The sequence below is a fragment of the Dipodomys ordii genome, unplaced genomic scaffold (assembly GCF_000151885.1).
Source record: "Dipodomys ordii isolate 6190 unplaced genomic scaffold, Dord_2.0 Scaffold2, whole genome shotgun sequence".
Taxonomy (NCBI): Eukaryota; Metazoa; Chordata; class Mammalia; order Rodentia; family Heteromyidae; genus Dipodomys; species Dipodomys ordii.
Window position 1 is genome coordinate 31,484,546 of NW_012267218.1, and position 21,521 is coordinate 31,506,066.

The 21,521-nt window shown below is 41.9% G+C and overlaps 1 protein-coding gene across 1 annotated transcript in view; it reads right to left on the minus strand.

Annotated features, from left to right (window-relative positions):
* Syne2 (spectrin repeat containing, nuclear envelope 2) overlaps positions 1 to 21,521 on the minus strand; it is a 282,755-nt gene that overhangs the window by 92,298 nt on the left and 168,936 nt on the right. Inside the window, exons 56-63 of the mRNA XM_013013810.1 lie at positions 19,052 to 19,174; positions 16,846 to 17,028; positions 13,794 to 13,925; positions 11,940 to 12,137; positions 11,287 to 11,361; positions 8,733 to 8,837; positions 7,107 to 7,223; positions 2,055 to 2,285 (exon numbers count right to left, since the gene is read on the minus strand). Of these exons, the coding sequence (XP_012869264.1) occupies positions 2,055 to 2,285; positions 7,107 to 7,223; positions 8,733 to 8,837; positions 11,287 to 11,361; positions 11,940 to 12,137; positions 13,794 to 13,925; positions 16,846 to 17,028; positions 19,052 to 19,174 (1,164 nt within the window). The remainder of the gene's footprint in view (positions 1 to 2,054; positions 2,286 to 7,106; positions 7,224 to 8,732; positions 8,838 to 11,286; positions 11,362 to 11,939; positions 12,138 to 13,793; positions 13,926 to 16,845; positions 17,029 to 19,051; positions 19,175 to 21,521) is intronic.

Here is a 21,521-nt window from a genome sequence, read left to right on the forward strand (position 1 = left end):
GCAGATGCATATTTTATATGCTCACTGCTGACCTTTGAAAACATTGAAGTTATCACACAGAATGATTAGTTCATTTTTCTAGAGTTCTGCTTAGATGACATAATTTTTGTTATGTAAACTATGTCTTTAATCATCCAATATTAAATTAGCAAATATAACTTTTCTTCACTGATGATCTGTTTGCTCCTATCCTTGTAGCCATATTTGTTTTCTCCCAAGAACAGGACATTTTATAAATTCATTTTCAGGATTTTCATGTTTCAATATGATATGTGTAAATGTCATGTTGTATACACGAGGCCAGTGTGGTCCTTGTACACTGGCCCCTACGTTTATTTCCTCCCAGCAGGTGACACTCATTAGTTCAAAGCCTCCCGGAGCCAAACTCAATTTCTATACATTCAGTGATTTGGGGGGGGGGGGAGCACTAGGATTTGAACTCAGAACTTTGTATTTGCTAGACAGGTGCTCTACCACTTGAGCCATGTCCCTAGTGATGAGTTTAAATATAGTCCGAATAAGGACAAATTCAGCCATTTAGAATCTGCTTGCTTTATATCCAGTATCTATTAACTGAACATAAGACAAATCCTGGGCTTATAAAAAGGTCTTGTGCCTCTCTGCTGGACTATAGAGCTCTCTGGCCCAGAGACTATTGTATGGGATATTGTCTGAAACCAGAAGATTCTGGTGCCTTTTCTCCCTAGGAAATCCCTTTCCTCTTCTCCTTCTGGGAAGTTGCTCACCAAGCCTCAAGCTTGGTACATCTACAAAGCACTACCTGATCCCTTATCATCAGTGTGCTGCCCACTTAAAGCTCATTGGGTGCTACTGCCACCTGGTGGTCATATCTCTCCTTTGCACACCCTAGAAATCTCAAAATAGATAAAAGTGGCACCGACAATGGGATTTTGGGGATGATTAAGGAATTAACATCAAGTTTATCCAATCAGTTGGTAAATAAGTACTAGATAGACTTAATATCTGGTTCTCAAAATCATGAGAACCGGGGTAGGGGCTGGGGTGGATGTGGGGTGGAGGGTGGGGGGAGCTCTCAGTGTAGTCTTGGCTGTGTGTAGTGTTGGATTCTTTCAAAAGTTCAGAAGTCAGGCCAACCAGCAGCAGTAGTATCTGAGCAGAGAGACTAGGAGATCTGTCTCCTGGCATCAAAAGTGCTGAGCTGCTGTGAGAAGATCAGCAGTTCAGGTCTCCTAACCCCAAAGGCAGTTTCTGGATGTTGTAAGACTGTAGGCTGGAGTTGAGGAAAGGGGCAGTACATATCTCTGAATGGAGAACACATGACCTGAACCCAGACCACGTGACAGGAGGACTGCCAGGCCAGACAAAGATATACTCTCTGCCCATGAGGGCAGAGACATTAGGCCTAGGTGGGCTGAAGTAGGGGAGAAGGCTTCACATATAGCCAGCATGCCTGTGTTGTTGGGACATGCAATGATGCCGCTTCGATGTCGTCATTCCAGCCCCTCCCTGGAGGGACATAGAGCTCAGCCTTTGGAGTAACTAAAATCAGGAAATGGAGGTCTCTGGCCCTCTTAAGCAAGCCAAGAGCGTTCCTAGGGAAAATGGCCACAAAGCCTATAAAGGACACTTGGAATCTTGCAAATCAAGCCATTTAGTTTCATTTCTGACGAAGGAATCTTCAAATACTTAGGATGATGAATAAAAATAACAGCCGTAATTGAGTATTGTTGGTTTTGTTTTTATGCCAGACACTGCTTTATATACCTGTTCTGGTTACATTTGGGCCACAACCCTATGAGCTACTTGAAAATGAAGCTGAGAAGTTTACTTCTCCAAGTTCATGGTGAATGGGAGAGAGCTGGCTTTGAACTCCAGATTCTAGCTCTTATCCACTCTCATCCCCGAAATGCAAGCATTTTAAAGAATCACCTAGAGAACCACAAGTAAGGCCAAGGTAAACGTGAGGGTCACAGCAGCAAAAAGAAACACGGTGTTGCTTTAAGAGAAATTTGCTCAGCCTTGGCAGGTGATTGGTGAAGAGGCACACCGTGAACTCTAGCCCGTCATCTTACCTGGCACCCGACCAGCTCCTGCTCCACCACCTGCTGCATGTCTGCGTTTAACGTTTCCGGCTCAAATGCCACGTTGGCTTGTTGTAGCCACAGCTCCAGCTTGGCCACCTGAGTCTTGCACACATCGAGGACTTCTGAGGGCTGAGGCCTACTTGTCTCCACCGTGGCCTCAATAGCTCCTGGCTTGTCAGAAAAGTCCAGACCTGCAGCCTTGATAGGAGGTGCGGTACCCTAAGATAAAGCCAAAGGTAATCTAGCAGTGTCAAACCAGGAGTCCAAAGATTTCAGACTTAGTCCTGTAAAGATTTGCAGACCTATGAGGTTCCCCCCCCCCCGCTTCCCCCAGTTAAAAGAAACAAAATAGGGGCAGAAGAAGAAAGAAAAGAAAAAATGCACCTCAACACTCATAGCAACAGTCACATGACCTGGCGGCCTAGGTTTCCAGGCAGCGGATTGCATGTACACAGGTACAGTGTTCCCGGGCGGGCGCAGAGGAAGCCAGCGGGGAGCCCCAGGAGACAGGTGAGAGTGTGTGCATGTGGGTGTGTGCCCCAAACATTTCAGGGAACTGGTCAGTTTAAAGTGGCATGACACAGGATTAAGCAATGTTTGCATTGTTGTGCACTCCATTCAGAGAAGAAAAAAAAACAAACAAAAAAACCCCAGAATAAAACACAACCAAACAAAACAAAACGCTCTTAACGTACCGGCGAGGGTATAAGGAAATGTACCATATACTTAAAATGAACCTTTTCTCAAGTAAGTGGATTGTAAAGTATTATAGCTCACCTTTGAACACAGGCTGCTATACATCCAAACATCTCTATAGTAACACCAGCTTAAATCTAGTAGCAAATTGCAGTGGAATAACCTAGAAACTTTTCTCTTAGCCGACGAAGAAAAACTTTAAAAAACTTTACTTCCTTAGACACTCAAATCTTATTGAGTGAAAGACTGAATGTCTAAAGTATGGTTTAAATAAAGTGGGATTTTATTTAGTATAATTTTATTGTTATTATTACCCTTTTTTCCATTTCCTGGAGTTCATTTTGACAAATATTATTATTTCATATGACCAGAGGCATAGGGTTACTTTTTTTTTTCCTGGTCCTGGGGTTTGAACTCAGGTCTGGGCATGGTACCTGAGCTCCTTTTACTCATGGCTAGCACTCTATCACTTGAACCACACATTACTTCCAGCTTTTTCTGTGATTAATTGGAGATAAGGTCTCATGGACTTTCTTGCCTGGGCGGGTGATCCTCAGATCTCAGCCTCTTGAGTAGCTAGGATTACAGGTGTGAGTCATCAGTGCTGGTTTAAGGTTACCGGTTTTATATATTGAAATAATTGGATTTCTTATCAAAATTTCTCCCAGGCAGGAAACTTAAGTATTCTAATAATTTTTACTGTAAATAGCTTCAATTTGGAGGTAAAAGATGGTTTCATACAAAGAACTACCTGCCTTCCGCTGTATTTTCTATCTTTTTCCAGAATATTGTAAGAGCATATTGACTCTTCTTGAGAAAATTCCCTCAGGATTTATTGTTTTCATCTACCCCAATTTTTTTTTTTTGGTCACGAGGCTTGAATTCTGGGCCTGGGCTCTGTCCTCTAGCTCTTCAGCTCAAGGCGAGCACTCTACCACTTGAGCCACAGTGCCACTTCCATCTACACAAGTTTTGATCTCAATAAATATTATCTTGTGATGATAATAACTTACAATGTTTTAAAATTATTTATTGATTGGGTTTTGGTTTTGTTTTTGGTGCTAGTACTGGGGTTGAACTGTATATTAGTTTTTTGTTGTTGTTGTACAAAGCTGGTACTTTACCACTTGAGCCTTTGCTCCACTTGCAGTCTTTGTGATTAATTAGAAATAAGAGTCTTATGGATTTGTCTACTCCAGCCAAGGCAGAAGAAAAACTGTATTGACATTTCTGCATCCTGAGTAGTTTTTGTTGTTGCTGTTTTTTTTAAGAGTAACAACGGAGTGTAAGGGGAGGTACAGACATGGGGGGCATAAAGGGTGAACAAATGCAGCAATGGTACTCACTGGACACTGTTGAAAATGCACTATACAACTTGTGGATGGGGATATGGGAGAAAAACTGGGAGTGAGCAAAGACTTAGTAACTGTAACCGCTCTGTAGAACACCTTTATAGTAACAATAAATTTTTTTTAAAAAAAGTAATAGTGTGTGGTGTTACTGTTAGATACCAATTTCTGGTTGTCTGAGGAATTGTTTCCCATTTCTTAGATCTTACTTTATCTTAAGTTTTTATTAAGACTGGAGATCCCTTTGTTGCCAATTATTGAGACAGCAATCTGTTCACATTAATGAATTAATCTGTACTAGCTGAAATATCATCTGCTTTCTTGATATACTAAAAAAAATGCAATTTGAGTACCACTTCTGGTTCACGTACACCTTTAAATGCCAGTATTAAGTTTCTCTGTTTTCTCACTAACTAAAGGAAATAAACGAGCTGGATGAGTATTCTGGGCTTTATTTGCTACTTATTTAAACTTGGAAAGAACCCAAAAGGAATGGAAAGAGAAAACAATTATGTGCAATGTAAGAACCAGCCACTGATGAGTCCAGCCCCTTCTTTTTACAAAGAAACCGAGTCTGTAGAACATTTAACCGGTTCATACCTCCCATTTTACCACAGTGCCTCTGGGAAATGTGGGGCCAGACATAAGTCACTTACCCAAGGTCACACAGCATTTCTAAATTCTAATTCTTGAGTAAATTTTTTTTACAGTGTTCCCACTAAAAAATTTCTTCTCTAGGGCTGGGAAGGTGGCTCAGTGGTAGAGCGCTTGCCTTGCATACATGAGGCCCTGGGTTTGATTCCTTAGCACCACATAAGCAAAAAGAAAAAAGCCGGAAGCGGCGCTGTGGCTCAAGTGGTAGAGCGCTAGCCTTGAGCTGAAGAGCTGAGGGACAGTGCCCAGGCCCAGAGTTCAGGCCCCACAACCAGACCCCCCCTCAAAAAAAATTCTTCTCTATATCATATCTCTAAAATCTTTTCTTTCCTTCCTTCCTTTTTATTTATTTTTGTGTTGGTAATGTAGCTTGAACTCAGAGTCTCGGTTCTCATTGGCTTTTATGCTCAAGGCTGGTACTCTACCACTTGAACCACAGCTCCATTTTGGCTTTTTGTTAGTTAACCAGAAATAGGAATTTCATAGACTTTTCTGCCCAGGCTGGCTTTGAATCTTGATCTTCAGATCTCAGCCTCCTGCATAGTTAGGATTACCAATGTCCAGCTGCTAGCCTCAAATTCTAAAGGGAGAGTTTATTTGGATATTTCTTAATTTTATATTTTGGGAAGCTAAAAAATGTTGTGCATTTTTTAAACTAAAAATATAACTTCTCAGGCTGGATGCTGGTGGTTCATATTAATAATTGCAGTTCAAAGCCAGCCCAGGCAGAAAGTCTGTGAGACTCTTATCTCCAATTTAGTACCAGAAAACTGGAAGTGGAGTATAGCTCAAAATGGTAGCGTGTTAGCCTTGAGCAAAAGAAGTCAGGGACAGCACCCAGGGCCTGAGTTCAAGCCTCATGACAGACATACACACCAAAAAAAAAAAAGTGAGCCAAGTGCTGGTGGCTCACACCTGCAATCCTAGCTCCTCAGAAGGTTGAGATTTGAGGATTGTAGTTTGAAGCCGGCCTGGCAAAGTTCATGAGACTCTTATCTCTAATTAACCACCAAAAAAAACCCAACAACCCCTACAAACAACCCAAAAGAGTCAGAGCATAGCTGTGGCTCAAGTGGTAGTGTTAACCTTGGGAGAGGGAGGAAGCTGAAGAACAGCATCCAGGGTCTGGCGTTCCAGAAGCTTTGTTACCCTCCCCTGTCCTCTTCTTTCTCATTTATCTTCATTACATGGTTAGGGCAAGAACCCTGCGTATCATCCACACCAGGAGAAACACACAATGCACTGCAATGTACAAGCATAAGGCCCACGGTAGCCACACCACTACTAAGCAACATTTCAAACAATATACAGACGCTGGCTAGCAAAATACTATGGAGGAGGGTCAGCAACTTCCCTAAACCTAAGTATCTCCAGTGGGCACGAACCTCTGACATCTAGCTACCATGCCAGGCAACACTGTAAGACAGAATGAAAATGCAGGAGGGGTAAGAGAAGAAGAGACGTTACTAACCAAAATCTAGATTTGATAAAATGATAAAAGATTGGGGAAAAGACATATATAGAACTCCATATAAAAGAGGAAACTTTTTGTGTGCGTGCATGTGTGTTGGTACTAGGGCTTAAACTCAGGGCTTCAAGCTTTCACTTTGCCTTTGCTATGCCATTTGAGCCACACTTCCGCTTACAGCTTTTTGCTGGTTAAATAGAGATAAGCATCTCTTAAGATTTTCTACTCCAGGTTGGCTTTGAACCAGATCCTCTGATACCAGCCTCCTGAGTAGCTAGGATTACAGGCATGAGCCACCAGTGCCTGGCTAAAAGAAACTTTCAGTGTAGCAAAAGTGTGCCAGCATCTTTCAGGAGTTTTGGTATAGTAACACACTGAAATCAACTGAAGTTTACGGCCTTCTGGAAGGCCTTTATGAGGACAACAGAAATGGGTTAGCATCAAACTAGGAAAAGGACTGCAATATTGGGTGGCTGTTTACTGTCCTGTTTACTCCCTGGAGATTTACTCTCTGAATTCTGATTTCCTCTTTTATAAACTCATGGTAGGCATTAACCTACCTCAGATAATCTGATCATTAAATGGAGAAGAAATACAAGTGCCTTTTATGTAATGGGACATTAGTCACCGCCAGCCCTTCCCCACTTTCACCGTCCCCACATGCCTTGTGAATGTATTAAAGCAGTCGTCACAAACAGCTTTCTCTGCTTATGTCCCACCGTTTTCTACAGCTGACAGCTCACAGAAAGATGTTTAAGTGCACAAGGAGGACCTGGTTCAACATAGGAAGTATTGCAGGGGACAGAAACTTGACTGCCTCTAGCTGGCACACCAGGACTCCCAGCTCTGGTTGGTTGGTAGGCAAGGACTTACCTCTTCTGCTTGGTGGGGCATCAGAGAAGCTTCTGGGCCTTGCTCAGGGCTTTGTGAATCGGGTGTGATCATCTCGGCCATAGAGCTGTCACACGTACTTATCTTCCCACCTGCCTCCTGTGAAGAAAGAAGTCAGAGGTTTCAGGCCGGCTCTGCCCTGCTTCCGGGGAGCGCTTCTTCCTGGACTGCTTGTCTACAGCGTGCAGCAGGCAGGTGCATTGAGGGAAAAATTAACTGCCTCCGGCTCATCTTTGCTTGAAGGTTACCCCAAATTCTCTTATTAACGAGCACACAAGGAATCCGTAGAATGAAATTGTTAAGATTATTATGAAGACTTAAACAATGGCCAAAGTTCAGATAATGGGGAAAAACGAACTTATTAAATTTAGGAATAATCCAGACAATTCCTGAAGAACCTTAACTAAAATCTTTGTCTCTTTCCTAACAACGAAGTCTAAGTGTGTCTATCACTGGAAGGTCAAGGCCACAGCACCAGTTCCAGGCCTGAGGAAAACTTCTGAAGTATGACAGAATAGCCCACACAAAAATAGCTGTGTGTACCCCGGAAGACACCATAGTTCAAGTTAAAAGCAAAACAATACGCTGGGATGATGTCATAAAGGTTAATGTCCTTAGTAGATTGATTAACCTAATAAATCAACAAATGAAATAGTAATCCCTATCTGGAAAAAGAGCCAAATGATTTCGACAAGTTGCAAAGAATTATACACAGGTTGGGGGGAGGGAAAGAAGGAGGGAGGGAGAAAGAGAAAGAGAGAGAGAGAGAGACATGCTCACCCTTCTTAGACTATACATTTAATTTAACCACTTTCAGTTTGGCTAAGCCTGACAATATCAAATATCAGCCTGGGAGCAGGAAGCAGCTGCTTTCCGTATTCTTTGTAGAAGACCGGCACTCTCTTTCTAGAGGGCAGTCTTTATGGATGGGCAGGAAATTTACAGGAGAGGGGCAGCACAGGGCAGCATTATCTGAAGAGCCATTCCAGAGCCAGGGTGGGGTCTGAGAGGACCAGCTTGCAAGTGGGATGGGGCCAAAAAGAGGGAATCTGTTGGGGTGGGAAACTGGAATTCTCCAGGTAGACAGGAAAGGAATCTTTCAAGAGGCAGTTAGACTGGAAGAATAAGTTCAGGAGGTCTACTGTACCACATTTAACAACAGTGACCATATTTAACAACAGGGTACTGTATACTTCAAATGATCAAGTATTGATTGATTGATTTTATTTATTTATTTCTGTCGGTTGAGGGGCTTGAGCTCAGGATCTGGGCGCTGTCCCTAAGCTCTTCAGCTCAAGGCAAGCACCCTACCACTTGAGCCACAGTGCCACTTCTAGCTTTCTGGTGGTTACTTGGAGGTAAGAGTCTCATAGACTTTTTTGCCTGGCCATGATCCTCAGATCTCAACCTCCTAAGCAGCTAGGATTACAGGTGTGAGCCATCAGCACCCAGCTCTCTTTCACTGATGAGCCCTGACTTTTATTCTTCATCTGGGCCATACGTTGGTATTTTAAAAGTTTGGAGGTGCTGACTGAAAAAGGAATGGGGGAAAAGGGAAGCACATTTGAATAATAAAGCACCCCCCACCATATGACAGCCCAGAATTACCTGAATAATGGTTGCAGAGGATGCTCCATCTTCCTCCAGATCCTTGTCATGTATCCAGAGCGGAGACAGAGAGGCAGAAGATGGCTCTGCATTTTTATATCCATTCTAGGGCAGTGAGTGATCAACTGGTTAGCAAAAGAAAGGTATTTCCTCCTGCCCTGTCTAATAAGACTCAACTATACTGAGGAACCTTGTTATATATCTACTCTCTCATACTCACCTCTTGTTTTTTTGTTTTTGTTTTGGTCAGTAGTGGGGCTTGAACTCTGGGCCTGGGTGCTGCCCCTGAGCTCTTCGGCTCAAGGTAAGTGCTCAACCACTTGAGCCACAGCACCACTTCCAGTTTTTTAGTGGTTTATTGGAGATAAGAGTCTCACAGACTTTCCTGCCCTGGCTGGCTTTGAACTACGATCTTCAGATTTCAGCCTCTTGAGTAGCTAGGATTATAGGTGTGAGCCACCAGCGCCCAGCATATCCTATTTCTTATATTAATTAAATCACCTTCCCAACAGTGGGTGCATATATATATATATATATATATATATGGAGAGGGAGAGAGAAAGAGAGAGAGATAAAGCTCTCAAATCACACAAAAAAGATCTAAAACAGTATAGGTATTTTTCTACTTTTGGCTAATATTAGCTTAAATACTATCTTTAAAATAACAGTCTGGTGCATGCAAGAAAAATTTTTGCTCAGAACCACGGGTCAGCAGAGAAATGTAAATTAATGCTACAACCACAATTAGGAGCTAGGTGTAGTTTCGTGGCATGGCTTTCTTCAGAAAGACAACAAGTGACAAGAAAGAATAACAAGTGACAGTAAGGATGTGGAGAACAGGGAAGCTGGATGACAGTGGGGAATTGTAAATGAACACAGTCATTATCTAGAAGTTCCTTAAAAAAAGCAGCCCCATACCATCCAGCAATCCCACTACCGCATACCATCCCATGATCTTGTGTGTACGCAGAATGTAAAAAGGTGAATTACTAGAAGCAGAGAGTGGGAAGGATGGTCGGTGGGATGTAGGAGTGGGGCCAGAGGATAGGGAGGTGAAGGCCAAAGGACAGAACATTCCCCACCATGGGCTGGGAAGGTGGCTCAGTGGTAGAGCACTTGCCTTGCATGCATGAGGCCCTGGGTTCCATTCCTCAGCACCACATAAGCAAAAAGAAAAAAGCCGGAAGTGGCGCTGTGGCTCAAGTGGTAGAGCATTAGCCTTGAGCTGAAGAGCGGAGGGACAGTGCCCAGGCCCAGAGTTCAGGCCCCACGACCAAATTCCCCATCAGAGGTAGATGAGAGGAATAAGGCCAAGCTATCTACAGCACATCACGGTAACAGCAACAAGACATTATAGATCTGGAAACTGTTAACAGGGTTTTAAGTATTCTCATCACAAAAAAGGGTAAGTATGCAAGGTAAGGGGTATATTCATTAGCTTAATGTAGGCATTCTACAATGTGTACATATATTAAAACCTCATGATGTATACCATATTTATCATTTCACTCATCAATCTAAAAAAACCTGATGAGCATGTACTTTTGTTGCTGTCATCAAGATAAACACATACTAAAAATATATCACCCCAGAAACAAACACGTCTGAAATTAAAATAATACTGGTGTCCTCTTTTTTTTTTTTTTTGTCGGTTGTGGAGTCTGAACTCTGAGCCTAGGCGCTGTCCCTCAGCTCTTCAGCTCAAGGCTAGCACTCTACCACTTGAGCCACAGGACCACTTCTGGCTTTTTCTGCTTATGTGGTGCTGAGGAATCGAACCCAGGGCCTCATGCATGTGAGGCAAGCACTCTACCACTGAGTCACCTTCCCAGCTCTGGTGTCCTCTTTTTATTTATTTTAGTTCCTTCTTTCTCACAGTTCTCTCTGTCCTTTTAAAGGGGCAGAATCAGTGTCTGTGTAACAGACAGGCTGGGTGACAAAAGAATCTATAATGTGATCAGAAAAATGCCTGGTGGTTTTATGTCAGTCAGAAAGCCTGTAAGTTGCTGCAATTTTCTTCCTTTTAGCCTAAGACACATTATAACTCCAGTTTCTAAAGTACAACATGTAATCTGATACCAGGAAAGTGAACTGTAAATGTCCCCTTCACCCAGCTGCAGTGAAGTAGCAAAGCAGGAGAAGGTTAGTTGCTAGCACAGACCATATCCTCCACAAAACTATCTTAGGCCAAAGAAGAGATTCACATACAGGAAACATCAAGTTGTAAAACCCCATCAAAGTGCCAAGCAAACAAAAACTTTACAAAGCTTCAGAGAAAACACCGTGAAGTCTGGACCTAACAGAAGACCCTGCCCTGCCGCCTTATAGCAAGAAACACAGTTACATTTACCCCACTCTCATGTGGCGAAGGAGGTAGAGATTCATTTAAGCCATATTTAAGAGCATTCAGTCATACTTGAAAAATATCAAGATTTAAAATAAGCAATTATTAATTTTTTAAAGTCCTATGGCATCTATTTATTTTCATATCTTTTCTTTGACCTCTTAAGAGATTGGCTTTGACTACCCTTAATGCAAAAATCATTGTCCTTACTTCACTCTTCACCGAGCTTTCTTCTGCTTCTTCCTTGACGGCTGGCAAGAAAGACATGGAGCCTCTCCTGTCCACCTGAAAGGCACAGCACAAGGACACCAAGCAAGCGGTCAGGCTCCCATCCAGCATGGGCAATGGCACCATCCTGGCCCTGCTACATTTTTATGCACCTGATTTTTCACCGCCCATTACCCAAGATGTCCTCCTACACACAGCCTCTGGGCCCTGCACTTTTTCAGCTCTCTTGGCCAAATACCCTCATGGTGAAACTAGAGGCCTTATCTTTTGCATCACCCGCGACAGCCCCTCACCAAACAACTGAAGATTGAGCTCAGAATGCTGCTGGGCTATTTTTCAGTCGGCCTTGGGGCTTGACCACTCTGTAGACAGATACTTCAAAGGGAGCTCCCACCCTCTTGGCCTGTGGAATTTCCTAAGCACATCCTGAAGTAACTCAGGCATAAGAATTCTGGGTTGAATCCAGCACAGGTACGCCCTGAGGATTTCTGTTCGCTAGTAAACAAACTCAAGTGCAGTGATTTCCACTTAATAAAATTCCTTCACTATGGGTCATACACACATGCCACAGATCATCCAGGTGAGAAATGATTTGTGTGGGCTGAGCATTAACCTACAGCCACACCTACACCTACCTTCCACTCGCAAGCATCCCTTTCAGTAGCTCTGCTCTCCTCTGGAGTATGGGGTGATAGCGTATCTCCTTCTGCTTCAGGCTGTTCTTGCTTCAAATGCTGATGAAGGTTTAGCACAGCAACCTTTAGGTCCTCTAGAAGCTCCTCTTTTTTCTGGTTTAAACTCTGAATCTGTTTCTCCATACCTTTGATTTCTTCCTGTGCGGAAAAATGGTTTATATTGTTTCAGGAAGTCTGGGGGTCACTGGATGCTCAGAGGAAACAGCCTCCTTTGGTACACAGGACAGTGACCATTTTAGGCTGATGGTTTGTAAAGCCAGCCTCTGGTATACAAGATAATTCCTTTCCTTTCAATCCTAGCTGCACAGATGTAGGGTTTATGAGCTTATGATGCCTGAGCCCTTCTGCATACCTTATAATTCAGAATCTTTAGGTCATGGGGGATGGAGCAACATTTAAGAATGTCCTTGATAAAGACATATACTTTCAATATTTTGGGAACAAACTGGGAAGTACGTTAAGGCGATGCTGCTACATACCCAGGTCCAATGATTGAGGGAAAATAGTTAGGTGACTGACTGAGTTATGAGCTGAACTATCATCCACCAGCTGTCCAACTCTCCCCTCCCAAAACACTAGTTTCACATGAAATAAGTTAGCCCATTAACTTAAGATCTTAAATGTGATATTAACATTCTTCTAAGGTGTTATATATAGTGACTACTGAAGTGCGTGAGCATCTGGCAAGATCCGTATAATTCGGTGAAATAATGTTCCCCAAACGATGAACAACATTATAAAGTCACATATGTGTAGGAGAATGCAAGATGTAGGCTGGGTATGGTGGTGCTCACCTACAACCCCAGCCTTCAGGAGGCTCAGTTAGGAGTGATGCTTCCTCTTCCAAGCATGCCTTGGAGAGGCTGGATTGTCTTTCGGTGCTTCAAGCAAAATAGATGCAATAAATAGAGACGGGGTCTCTAACTTTGCCTAGGCTTCCAACTCCTCCCGCCTCTGCCTACTGAGTGACTGAGACTACAAGGTTTTGGGGATATATAACTTCCTTAATAAAAACATTATTTACAGACTGGCAGAGCGCTCAAGTGGCAGAATGCCTTCTTGGTGAAACATGAGGACTCAACTTCAAAACCCAGTACTGTCTCTAAAAAGTAAAAAGGCTATTTTGGCTAACATCATTGTTATTTTAAAACTTGGGAGAGAAGGATGGAGAGGGTGACATGGATCAAGATGTCTTCTGTTCATCACCTCACTTCTCGAACAGAAACCTCTTTGTACAACTATTTAATAAGAGTAAATATCAAAAAACTAAACACCTCTGAGTTTTATCTCCTCTATCTGTGCATAGACAAACAAAAACTCTCTGGGATCCTCAAATGTTTTAATGTACACAAAAACTCTACATGTTAAGCATCTTGAATATTGTATGTGTTTGTGCTGGTTCTGGGACTTGAACACAGGGCCTCGAACGCTCGTTTGGCTTTTTTGCTCAAGGCTAGTTCTCTACCACTAGAGCTCCAGCTCCGCTTCTGGCTTTTTGCTGATTCATTTGCGATGAGTCTCATGGACTTTTCTGCCTGGTCTGGCTTAAACCTCCATCTTCAGATCTCAGCCGCCTGGAGTAGCTAGGATTGTAATAGGTGAGTCCCAAGTGCCTGGCACAAATCACTAACTTATTTAAAAAATAAATAGAAAGTAAATAAACACAGTGAACAGCTTCAATTGGAAAATAGAAGCCAAACATAACATTGCAGTATTGCCGAGGCTCTGAGCCACTGAGGGTAAAACAGGTGATTACTGAAGAAACTGGTGAATGAATGACTGACTGACACTTACCTGCACTGCTGGCAGGTTGGCAGCTTGGTCTGGTGACGTGTGTTCAGGGGAGATCTCAGCTGAATAATTACTTATGATCTGTCTCAAATTCTCTATTTCCTCATCACATTCATTAGTCTGTCTTATGACTACCTGTAAAATAACAGCGCCCCCATAAGCAGAATCAAGTCATAATCTAAAAACCAGGTGAATGAAAATTCTCATTATCTAATCCCTGTCACAAATTCCAATCAAATGCAGAAAATATCACCCACACATATTTCAACAAGAAAGGCACATTTTTCTATTCTGTATTTGTATTCTTAATAGATCATAGGCACATTCTAAACATTATCTATACTATCTTATAAGTCTACCAAGAGCCATTTTTCTCTATTTATTTCCAACCAAGTGGATTTGTTCTAGAAAGCTCTTTGGAGCTTTTGAACATAAACTTTCTAAGACCTATGAAATTATTGATGTGTCCATAATACCATTTTAAAACATAAGCCATATGCATTCTTTCAGGTTGCTTGTGGACTAAATGATAAGATCAAAGTGGGAAAAAAGATAAAGAGATGGGCTTCCATAACAAGCCTGGGTACTCTGCTGGTATGCTTTGGAACTACGAAGTTTCTAGCCACTGTATAATTCTTCCTTGTATTTTCTCTAATATTTAACTACCATTTTCACTGCAGGCTGGGAATCAGTAACTATGCTGATGGCACACACCCATTTCCTTGCTTTCTGTAATGAACTACCTCCCATCCCTCCCACCAACCTCATCTATCTTATTTCTGACAATGGAGACACTTGGAATAGTTAACGGAGGGATTGAAGGAAATGTCCTCTGTTCTTCCTGACTTTCATTACCACTGACTTACGGAGCGTTAAGACATAGGAGGGGCATCTGACTTCCACCCACACAAGATGGAAAATTTTACTAACTCCCTTTAATATCTAAATTGGAAATAAATATCACGCTGACTTTTATCATTCTCTTTTATTTTGTGAAGAAAACTATTTCAAGGCATAGTTAGAACTGGCATTTTCTTTTCCTGACCAAGAGACCAATAAAGCAAAAAAAAAGATGAAAAATGATATACTGAATTTGGTACTTTTCCTCTCGACAAATTATTACAAAAATAATACACTGAAGCTGGATGTTGGTAGCTCACGTCTATAATCCTAGTTACTCAGCAGGCTGAGGTCTGAGGAACAAGGTTCAAAGCCAGCCCAGGCAGGAAAGTTCATAAGACTCTTATCTCCAATTAACCATAAAAAGCTAGAAGTGGAGCTGTGGCTCAAGTGGTGGAGCACTAGCCTTGAGCACAAAACCTGAGGGACAGTGCCCAAGCTCAGAGTTCAAGCCCCAGGCAGAAAAATAAAATATAAATAAATAGTACATTGACTGCTAGGTCTTTTTTCTCTCTCTGTGGGTGTTAAGAAATGACATCAGGTGATGAATACCCAGGCTAGAAAGAGAGAGTGTGTGTCTGAGTAAAGACTCAAACAGAGCATGAGTCATGCTGACACACAGCTATAGTTCTAGCACATAAGAGGCAGAGGCAGGAGGATTCAGAGTTTGAGGCTACATAATGCGATTGAGGCTAACTTTTGCTACATAACACGCTCTAGTCTGAAAGACATCTGGGGGGAGGAAGAGGTTCAAAGCAAAGGCTATAATATCCTCCCTACTCCCACTTACTCTAGGGGGATAAAGTGGTCATGGTCACCTAAATGAGAATGATATCTAAGTAAACCACAGCAGTTTTCAAAAGCAAGACATAGGATGTCTACCAAGAGGGGTGAGCCCTATGTAGGATTCAGGCTCTTTCAGCATTCTTATGTTCTAGGGGGACTGGCTTTTAATCTAGGAATGTAAACTAAAAAAAGAGATAATTTCTAATGAATGAGACTAGTGAGAAAGTAAATTATCTGGAAAGAGGCAGAAAGGTGTCAGAAAGAAGGGACCATCAGTATAGGGGGATGATGTTAGGGGCTCAGAAACTCAAATCCTTGACCTATTCACATATAAACTGACACTATGTGATCAGTGAAGTCCATTAACTAAGAAGTGTTTAAATAAGCCATTTGACCCTCCATACTAGTTGGTCTCCACAAAGACAATAAAGTGCTTACTCTACAAACAATACAATATTGGAGAATACATGGCTAGTCAGGTTTAGAGCACCTGCCTAGTAAGGGCAAGGCCCTGTGTTCAAACCCTAATCATTCTCTTCCTCCAGAAAAAGAAGTAAAATGTTGCTCAATAAGAGATGAGTGCAATGGACACAGAGATTACTATGTGATTATATAATAATAATCTAGAGAATTACTGGTTCTATAGATTTATAAGTCTAAATAATGCTCTCTAGATACAGTCTTGATCTTCATCAGGACAGTATCTCTTCCCACAGTTCATGGATCTTTTTATTTATTTGTTTTTTTTTTTTTTTTTTTGCGACAGGGTCTCACTTTGTAGTCAAAGCCTATCTCAGATTTATAATCCTCCTGCCTCAGATTCCTGAGTGCTGGGATTATAGATAACCTCCATTATATCCATGAATTTTAAATACATTTATAACACCTAATTTTATAAGCTTTAATTTACTAATTGGAGATAATACTATCACTATTTAACTGAAAGAAATGACCTATGTACCAGGAACTGGTTGCTCACACTTGTAATCCCAGCTACTCAGGAGGCTGAGCTCTGAGGATCAGGATTTGAAGCCAGCGGAGGCAGGAAAGTCCATGAGACTTGTCTCCAATTATCTTATCACCCAAGAGCTAAAAGTAAAGCTGTGGCTCAAAGTAGAACAGCGCTAACCTTGAGCACAAAAGTTCAGGGATAATTCCAAGGCCTTGAGTTTAAGCCCTAAGAATAGCACCAAAAAAACAAAACAAAACAAAACACACACACACACACACACCAAAAGACCCCAAAACAAAAACAACCTTTTATATCAGTGCTATCTCCTGCATAAGTACTTTCATTTAAAACGGGGAACATGACCAGCATTTCTGAATGTTGCACCCAGTTCCTTGGCTATCATCACAAACTACTTACTTTCAATAACTCGTTTTGCTCCTGAGTGGCATCCTCCAACAGCGTCACATCCCGTAATAGCTGATCTATCCTCTGAAACACCAGCAGAGGCTTCATTCCAGTCTGGGGCAGCTTGAGTTCCTCACGATAAGACACTATCTCCCCAATGGTTTTCTTCATGGGACAAATGTTTTCCAGAATGACCTTCATGTCAGAAGAGGAGCAGGATATAGATATGAAAGAAAACAAAGCGGCCTCTGCTAAGTTTGATTGTTCAAAATTAATATAAGATTTAGTCTTAGCTGGGCGCCAGTGGCTCATGACCGGAATCCTAGCTACTCAGGAGGCTGAGATCTAAGGATTGCGGTTCAAAGCCAGCCCAGGCAGGCAAATCTGTGAGACTCTTATCTCCAATTAACCATCAGAAAACTGGAAGTGACACTTGGCTCAAGTGGTAGAGCACTTGCCTTGAGCTGAAGAGCTCAGAAACAGCACCCAGGCCGGAGTTCAAGCTCCAGGACCAACCAAAAAAAAAAACAGATTTAGTCCTTCTCTTCCTCCCCTCTCTGGTAGCAAGGTCTGGCTACGTGTATTGTCACTAGGCATCTTATTTTCAAAGCAACTGTACCTGGCATAGAGCCTCGTATACAGGAAACACTCAAAAAAGGCTTGCTGAGCTAAGTGCTAATAGCTCACATTTGTTATCCTAGCTACTTAAAGGCTGATAATAGGAGGATGGTGATTGCTTCCATACCAGCCAGGAAAAATAGTTCATAAGACCTCATCTCAACAGAAAAGTCTGGGTGAGGGAGTACATGCCTCTCTCATCTCAGCGATAGCAGGAAGTATAAATAAAAGGACTGAAATTCAGCTTGGCCTAGGCAATAAAAAGCAAGACCCAATTGCAAAAATAACCAGAACAGGGGCTGGGAAGGTGGCTCAGTGGAAGAGCGCTTGCCTTGCATGCATGAGGCCCTGGATTCGATTCCTCAGTACCACATAAGCAAAAAGAAAAAAGCCGGAAGCGGCGCTGTGGCTCAAGTGGTAGAGTGCTAGCCTTGAGCTGAAGAGCTGAGGGACAGCGCCCAGGCCCAGAGTTCAGGCCCCACGACCGGACCCAAAAAAAACAGAACACAATGGGCTAGCAGAGTGGCTCAAATAGTAGTGAACCTGCCTGGCAATCATGAAGACCTGTGTTCAACTTCCAGTACTGCCAAAAACAAAAAAGAAAAAGGCTTGCTGAATTAAACATAATTGTCCAGACAAGTTTTGAGTGCCAAAAATCTAATTATATTTTGCTTTACTAAATCTGATTCATAGCAATAATTTGAAGAGAGTGTTCATTTTCCTAAATACTCCATCTAAATCATTTCATTTAATCTTCAGCATCATTGTAGGAAGGAACTATCCTAACCTCCATTTCACAGGGAAGGAAGTCAGGTTCCCAGGAATTAGAACAACCCAGTAAGGTGAGATTGCAAGAGTCAGTGGCAAGATTAGAACCCAGTACATGTTTTCAATTACTAGGCTGAGGGGGTATGTTTGCTATAGATTAGACTCTTTCCATTTACACTGCAACTGGCCAATGTAATCATTTCAATACCAATGCACAGACACCAAAGAGTTCATGGAACAAATACACTCAGTCACACAGCCAGTAGGCGCAGTCACTGGGAGCAGAAGCCTCCTGCCACCTGACTTAGATGCAGGACTTAAGAAACAAAGGAATCATCAGGAAAATTATCTTTACATAGCTAATCCAATGACTATGCTTTAGAATATTATTCATATTACATTGGCATCTATTTCCCAATCTTATTTTGCAATTACTCTAGCAAGACTGTATCTTTGCATCACATCCTATGATTATGTATTTTAAAAACAGACATAGTATGATGAGAAAAAAATGTGTTTTGTGTGTGTGTGTGTGTGTGCGCGCGCGCGTGCATGCGTGTATGTGTGAAGGTCCTGGTGTTTGAACTCAGAGCGTAGGTGCTGTCCCTGAACTTTTGTGTTCAAGGCTAGTGCTCCACTTCTTGAGCCACAGCTCTACTTCTGGCTCTTTTTTTTTTTGGTAGTTAATTGGAGATGAGAGTCTCATGGACTTTTCTGCCTGAGCTGGTGTCAAACCATGATCCTCAGATCTCAGCCTCCTGCATAGTGAGGATTACAGACATGACCTGCCAGTGCCTGGTGAGGAAATAACTGTAATATGGTGTCTGCTTACCTCTCCATGCTTAAGATGTTCTTCAGGTGGAAAGTCAAATATTTCTTTTGATAACAGGATAGCTTTGATCTTGGAAACTTTCTTCTCCATTGATTTTACTTCAGATTCAATAGCAACCACATCCTAGAATTTCAAAAATAAGTACACTAGTGATCTATTATTTACAAAACTATTAGCTGGGTTCTGATGGCTCACATCTGTAATCCTAGCTATCTAGAAGTTGAGATCTGAGGATCAAGGTTGGAAGCCAGGCCTGGGCAGGAGTCTGTGAGACTCTTATCTCCAATTAACCACCAAAAGCCCGGAGGTGGAGATGTGGCTCAACTGGTAGAGTACCAGATATGATTGGAAAAAGCTAAAGGACAGAGCCCAGGCAGAGTTCAAGCCCCAGTCCCAACATACAAAACACATTCCCACACACAAGTATTTCTGTTGACTCTATTCTCATATTTAATCAAAGAAAGTTTGCTACTTATATGTCATAAAAAAATCAGTGATACACAGTGTATGGCTTTAAGAAATATGTTCTATTACTAGCACATTAATATTACAAAGCATTGCTTATACTTTGTTACGAAAGATAATCTTGGAACCAATTTTCAATTACTCATGAGAACAAAGGTAGTATGCATTCAAGCCAATCTTTTTTTAAAAAATAAACTCTCTATTATCTACAAAGTCTTTAGATTTATCTCTGGAATGTGCTTACTTAACTACAAATGGTCTGACACTTAAAAAATTCCCATCAGTATAAGTAAAATGAGAAAGTTACCCTTGAGAAATGAACACACAAGGAGTTGGAAAACCATCAGGATTTCTTATCACCCCCCTCTACTAAAATACCCAAGCAAAATGCCTCCAAATTACTTTATAACCTTTTTCAATTTATTTAAACCACAGATCACATGTTAAGTGGTTATTTCTTCTATCCACGTTCATTTATGTCCACATCGAGCCCAGAACCATAAAGTGAAACCGCTGCAAAAATAAGCAAAAGCAAGCCCTGCTGTAACAATATGGCTCACACCTGTAATCCTAGCTACTCAGGAAGCTGAGATACGAGGAAGGCAGTTAGAAGCCAGTCCAAGAAGAAAAATCTAGGAGACTTATCTCCGATTTAACCAGTAAAACAAAACAAAAACAAGAAGTAGGGGTGTGGCTCAAGTGATAGAATGACAGCTTGGAGCAAAAAAGGCTAATAGAGAGTAGGGGGCCTAAGTATAAGCCCCAAATCCAGCATGTACACACATGCACGTGCACGCATGCATGTGTATGTGTACACACTCACACACAGAATTCTAAGTGAAGCTGTTGTACGAGGTGACTTTATCTTTAAGTAAAAGCTTTATGACTCCAACAAATCCAAAATGAATTTAAAAAATTGTGGCATCGTGTCACAGCATCTCCTTAGTAAATATTGGCTATGGGTGAATGAAGATTTAGGGGTTACTATTTCAAGTCTCTCTTTCCAAATCAATGTTTTACTTACTAATTTCTTTTTGGCAGTACTGGGGATTGAGTTCATGGCTTCACTTGTTAGGCTGCAACTCTGCCACACAAACCACTCCACCCACCCTTCTTGTATTGGTTATATTTTAGGTAGGCTCTCATTCGCCAGGTTGGCCCAGACTGTGAGACTCCTGTTTGTGCTTTCCCTGTTGTGGTGATAGCAGATGCTCACCATGGTGCCTAGTTAGCGTGCATAGCTGGAATAACAAGTGTACTATGCCACCACGCCCAGCCACGCCCAGTCACTGGACAAGACAGACTTGCAAAAAAATTATTTTGCCCAGCTAGCCTCCAGTTTCAGTCTCTTTTTACTTCCCAGGTACCTAAGATTATAGGCTTGAGCCACCACACTGATACTAATTCAACAGTATCTGCTCTTTAACAGATAACCATGAGCTTATTTGATGAAGACTTTTCTCTCTCTAGACTGGCCATTTCTGGATGAATTAGGAAGTATGCATTCTTCTTTGCATTACAAGTTGCAAAGTAAGATAAGACATAATTCAAGAATAACAAGTGTTATTTATGTGGGTGGGACATAATAAGCAGTATAAATTTTGTTTTTTTTTTATGCTGATGGTGTCCCTGAACTTTTTTTTTTTTGGTCCATCGTGGGGCCTGAAATCTGGGCCTGGGCGTTGTCCCTCAGCTCTTCAGCTCAAGGCTAGTGCTCTATCACTTGAGCCACAGCACCACTTCCAGTTTTTTCTACTTATGTAGTGCTGAGGAATCGAACCCAGGGCCTCATGCATGCAAGGCAAGCACTCTACCACTGAGCCACCTTCCCAACCCAGTCCCTGAGCTTTTTTGTTCATGGCTAGTGTTCTGCTACTTGAGCCACAGCTGTACTTTTTGCTGGTTAGTTGGAGACAAGAGTCTCATAAACTTTTCCTGTCCTGGCTGGCTTTGAATTGCAATCCTCAGATCTCAGCCTTCTGAGTGGCTAGGATTACAAGCATGA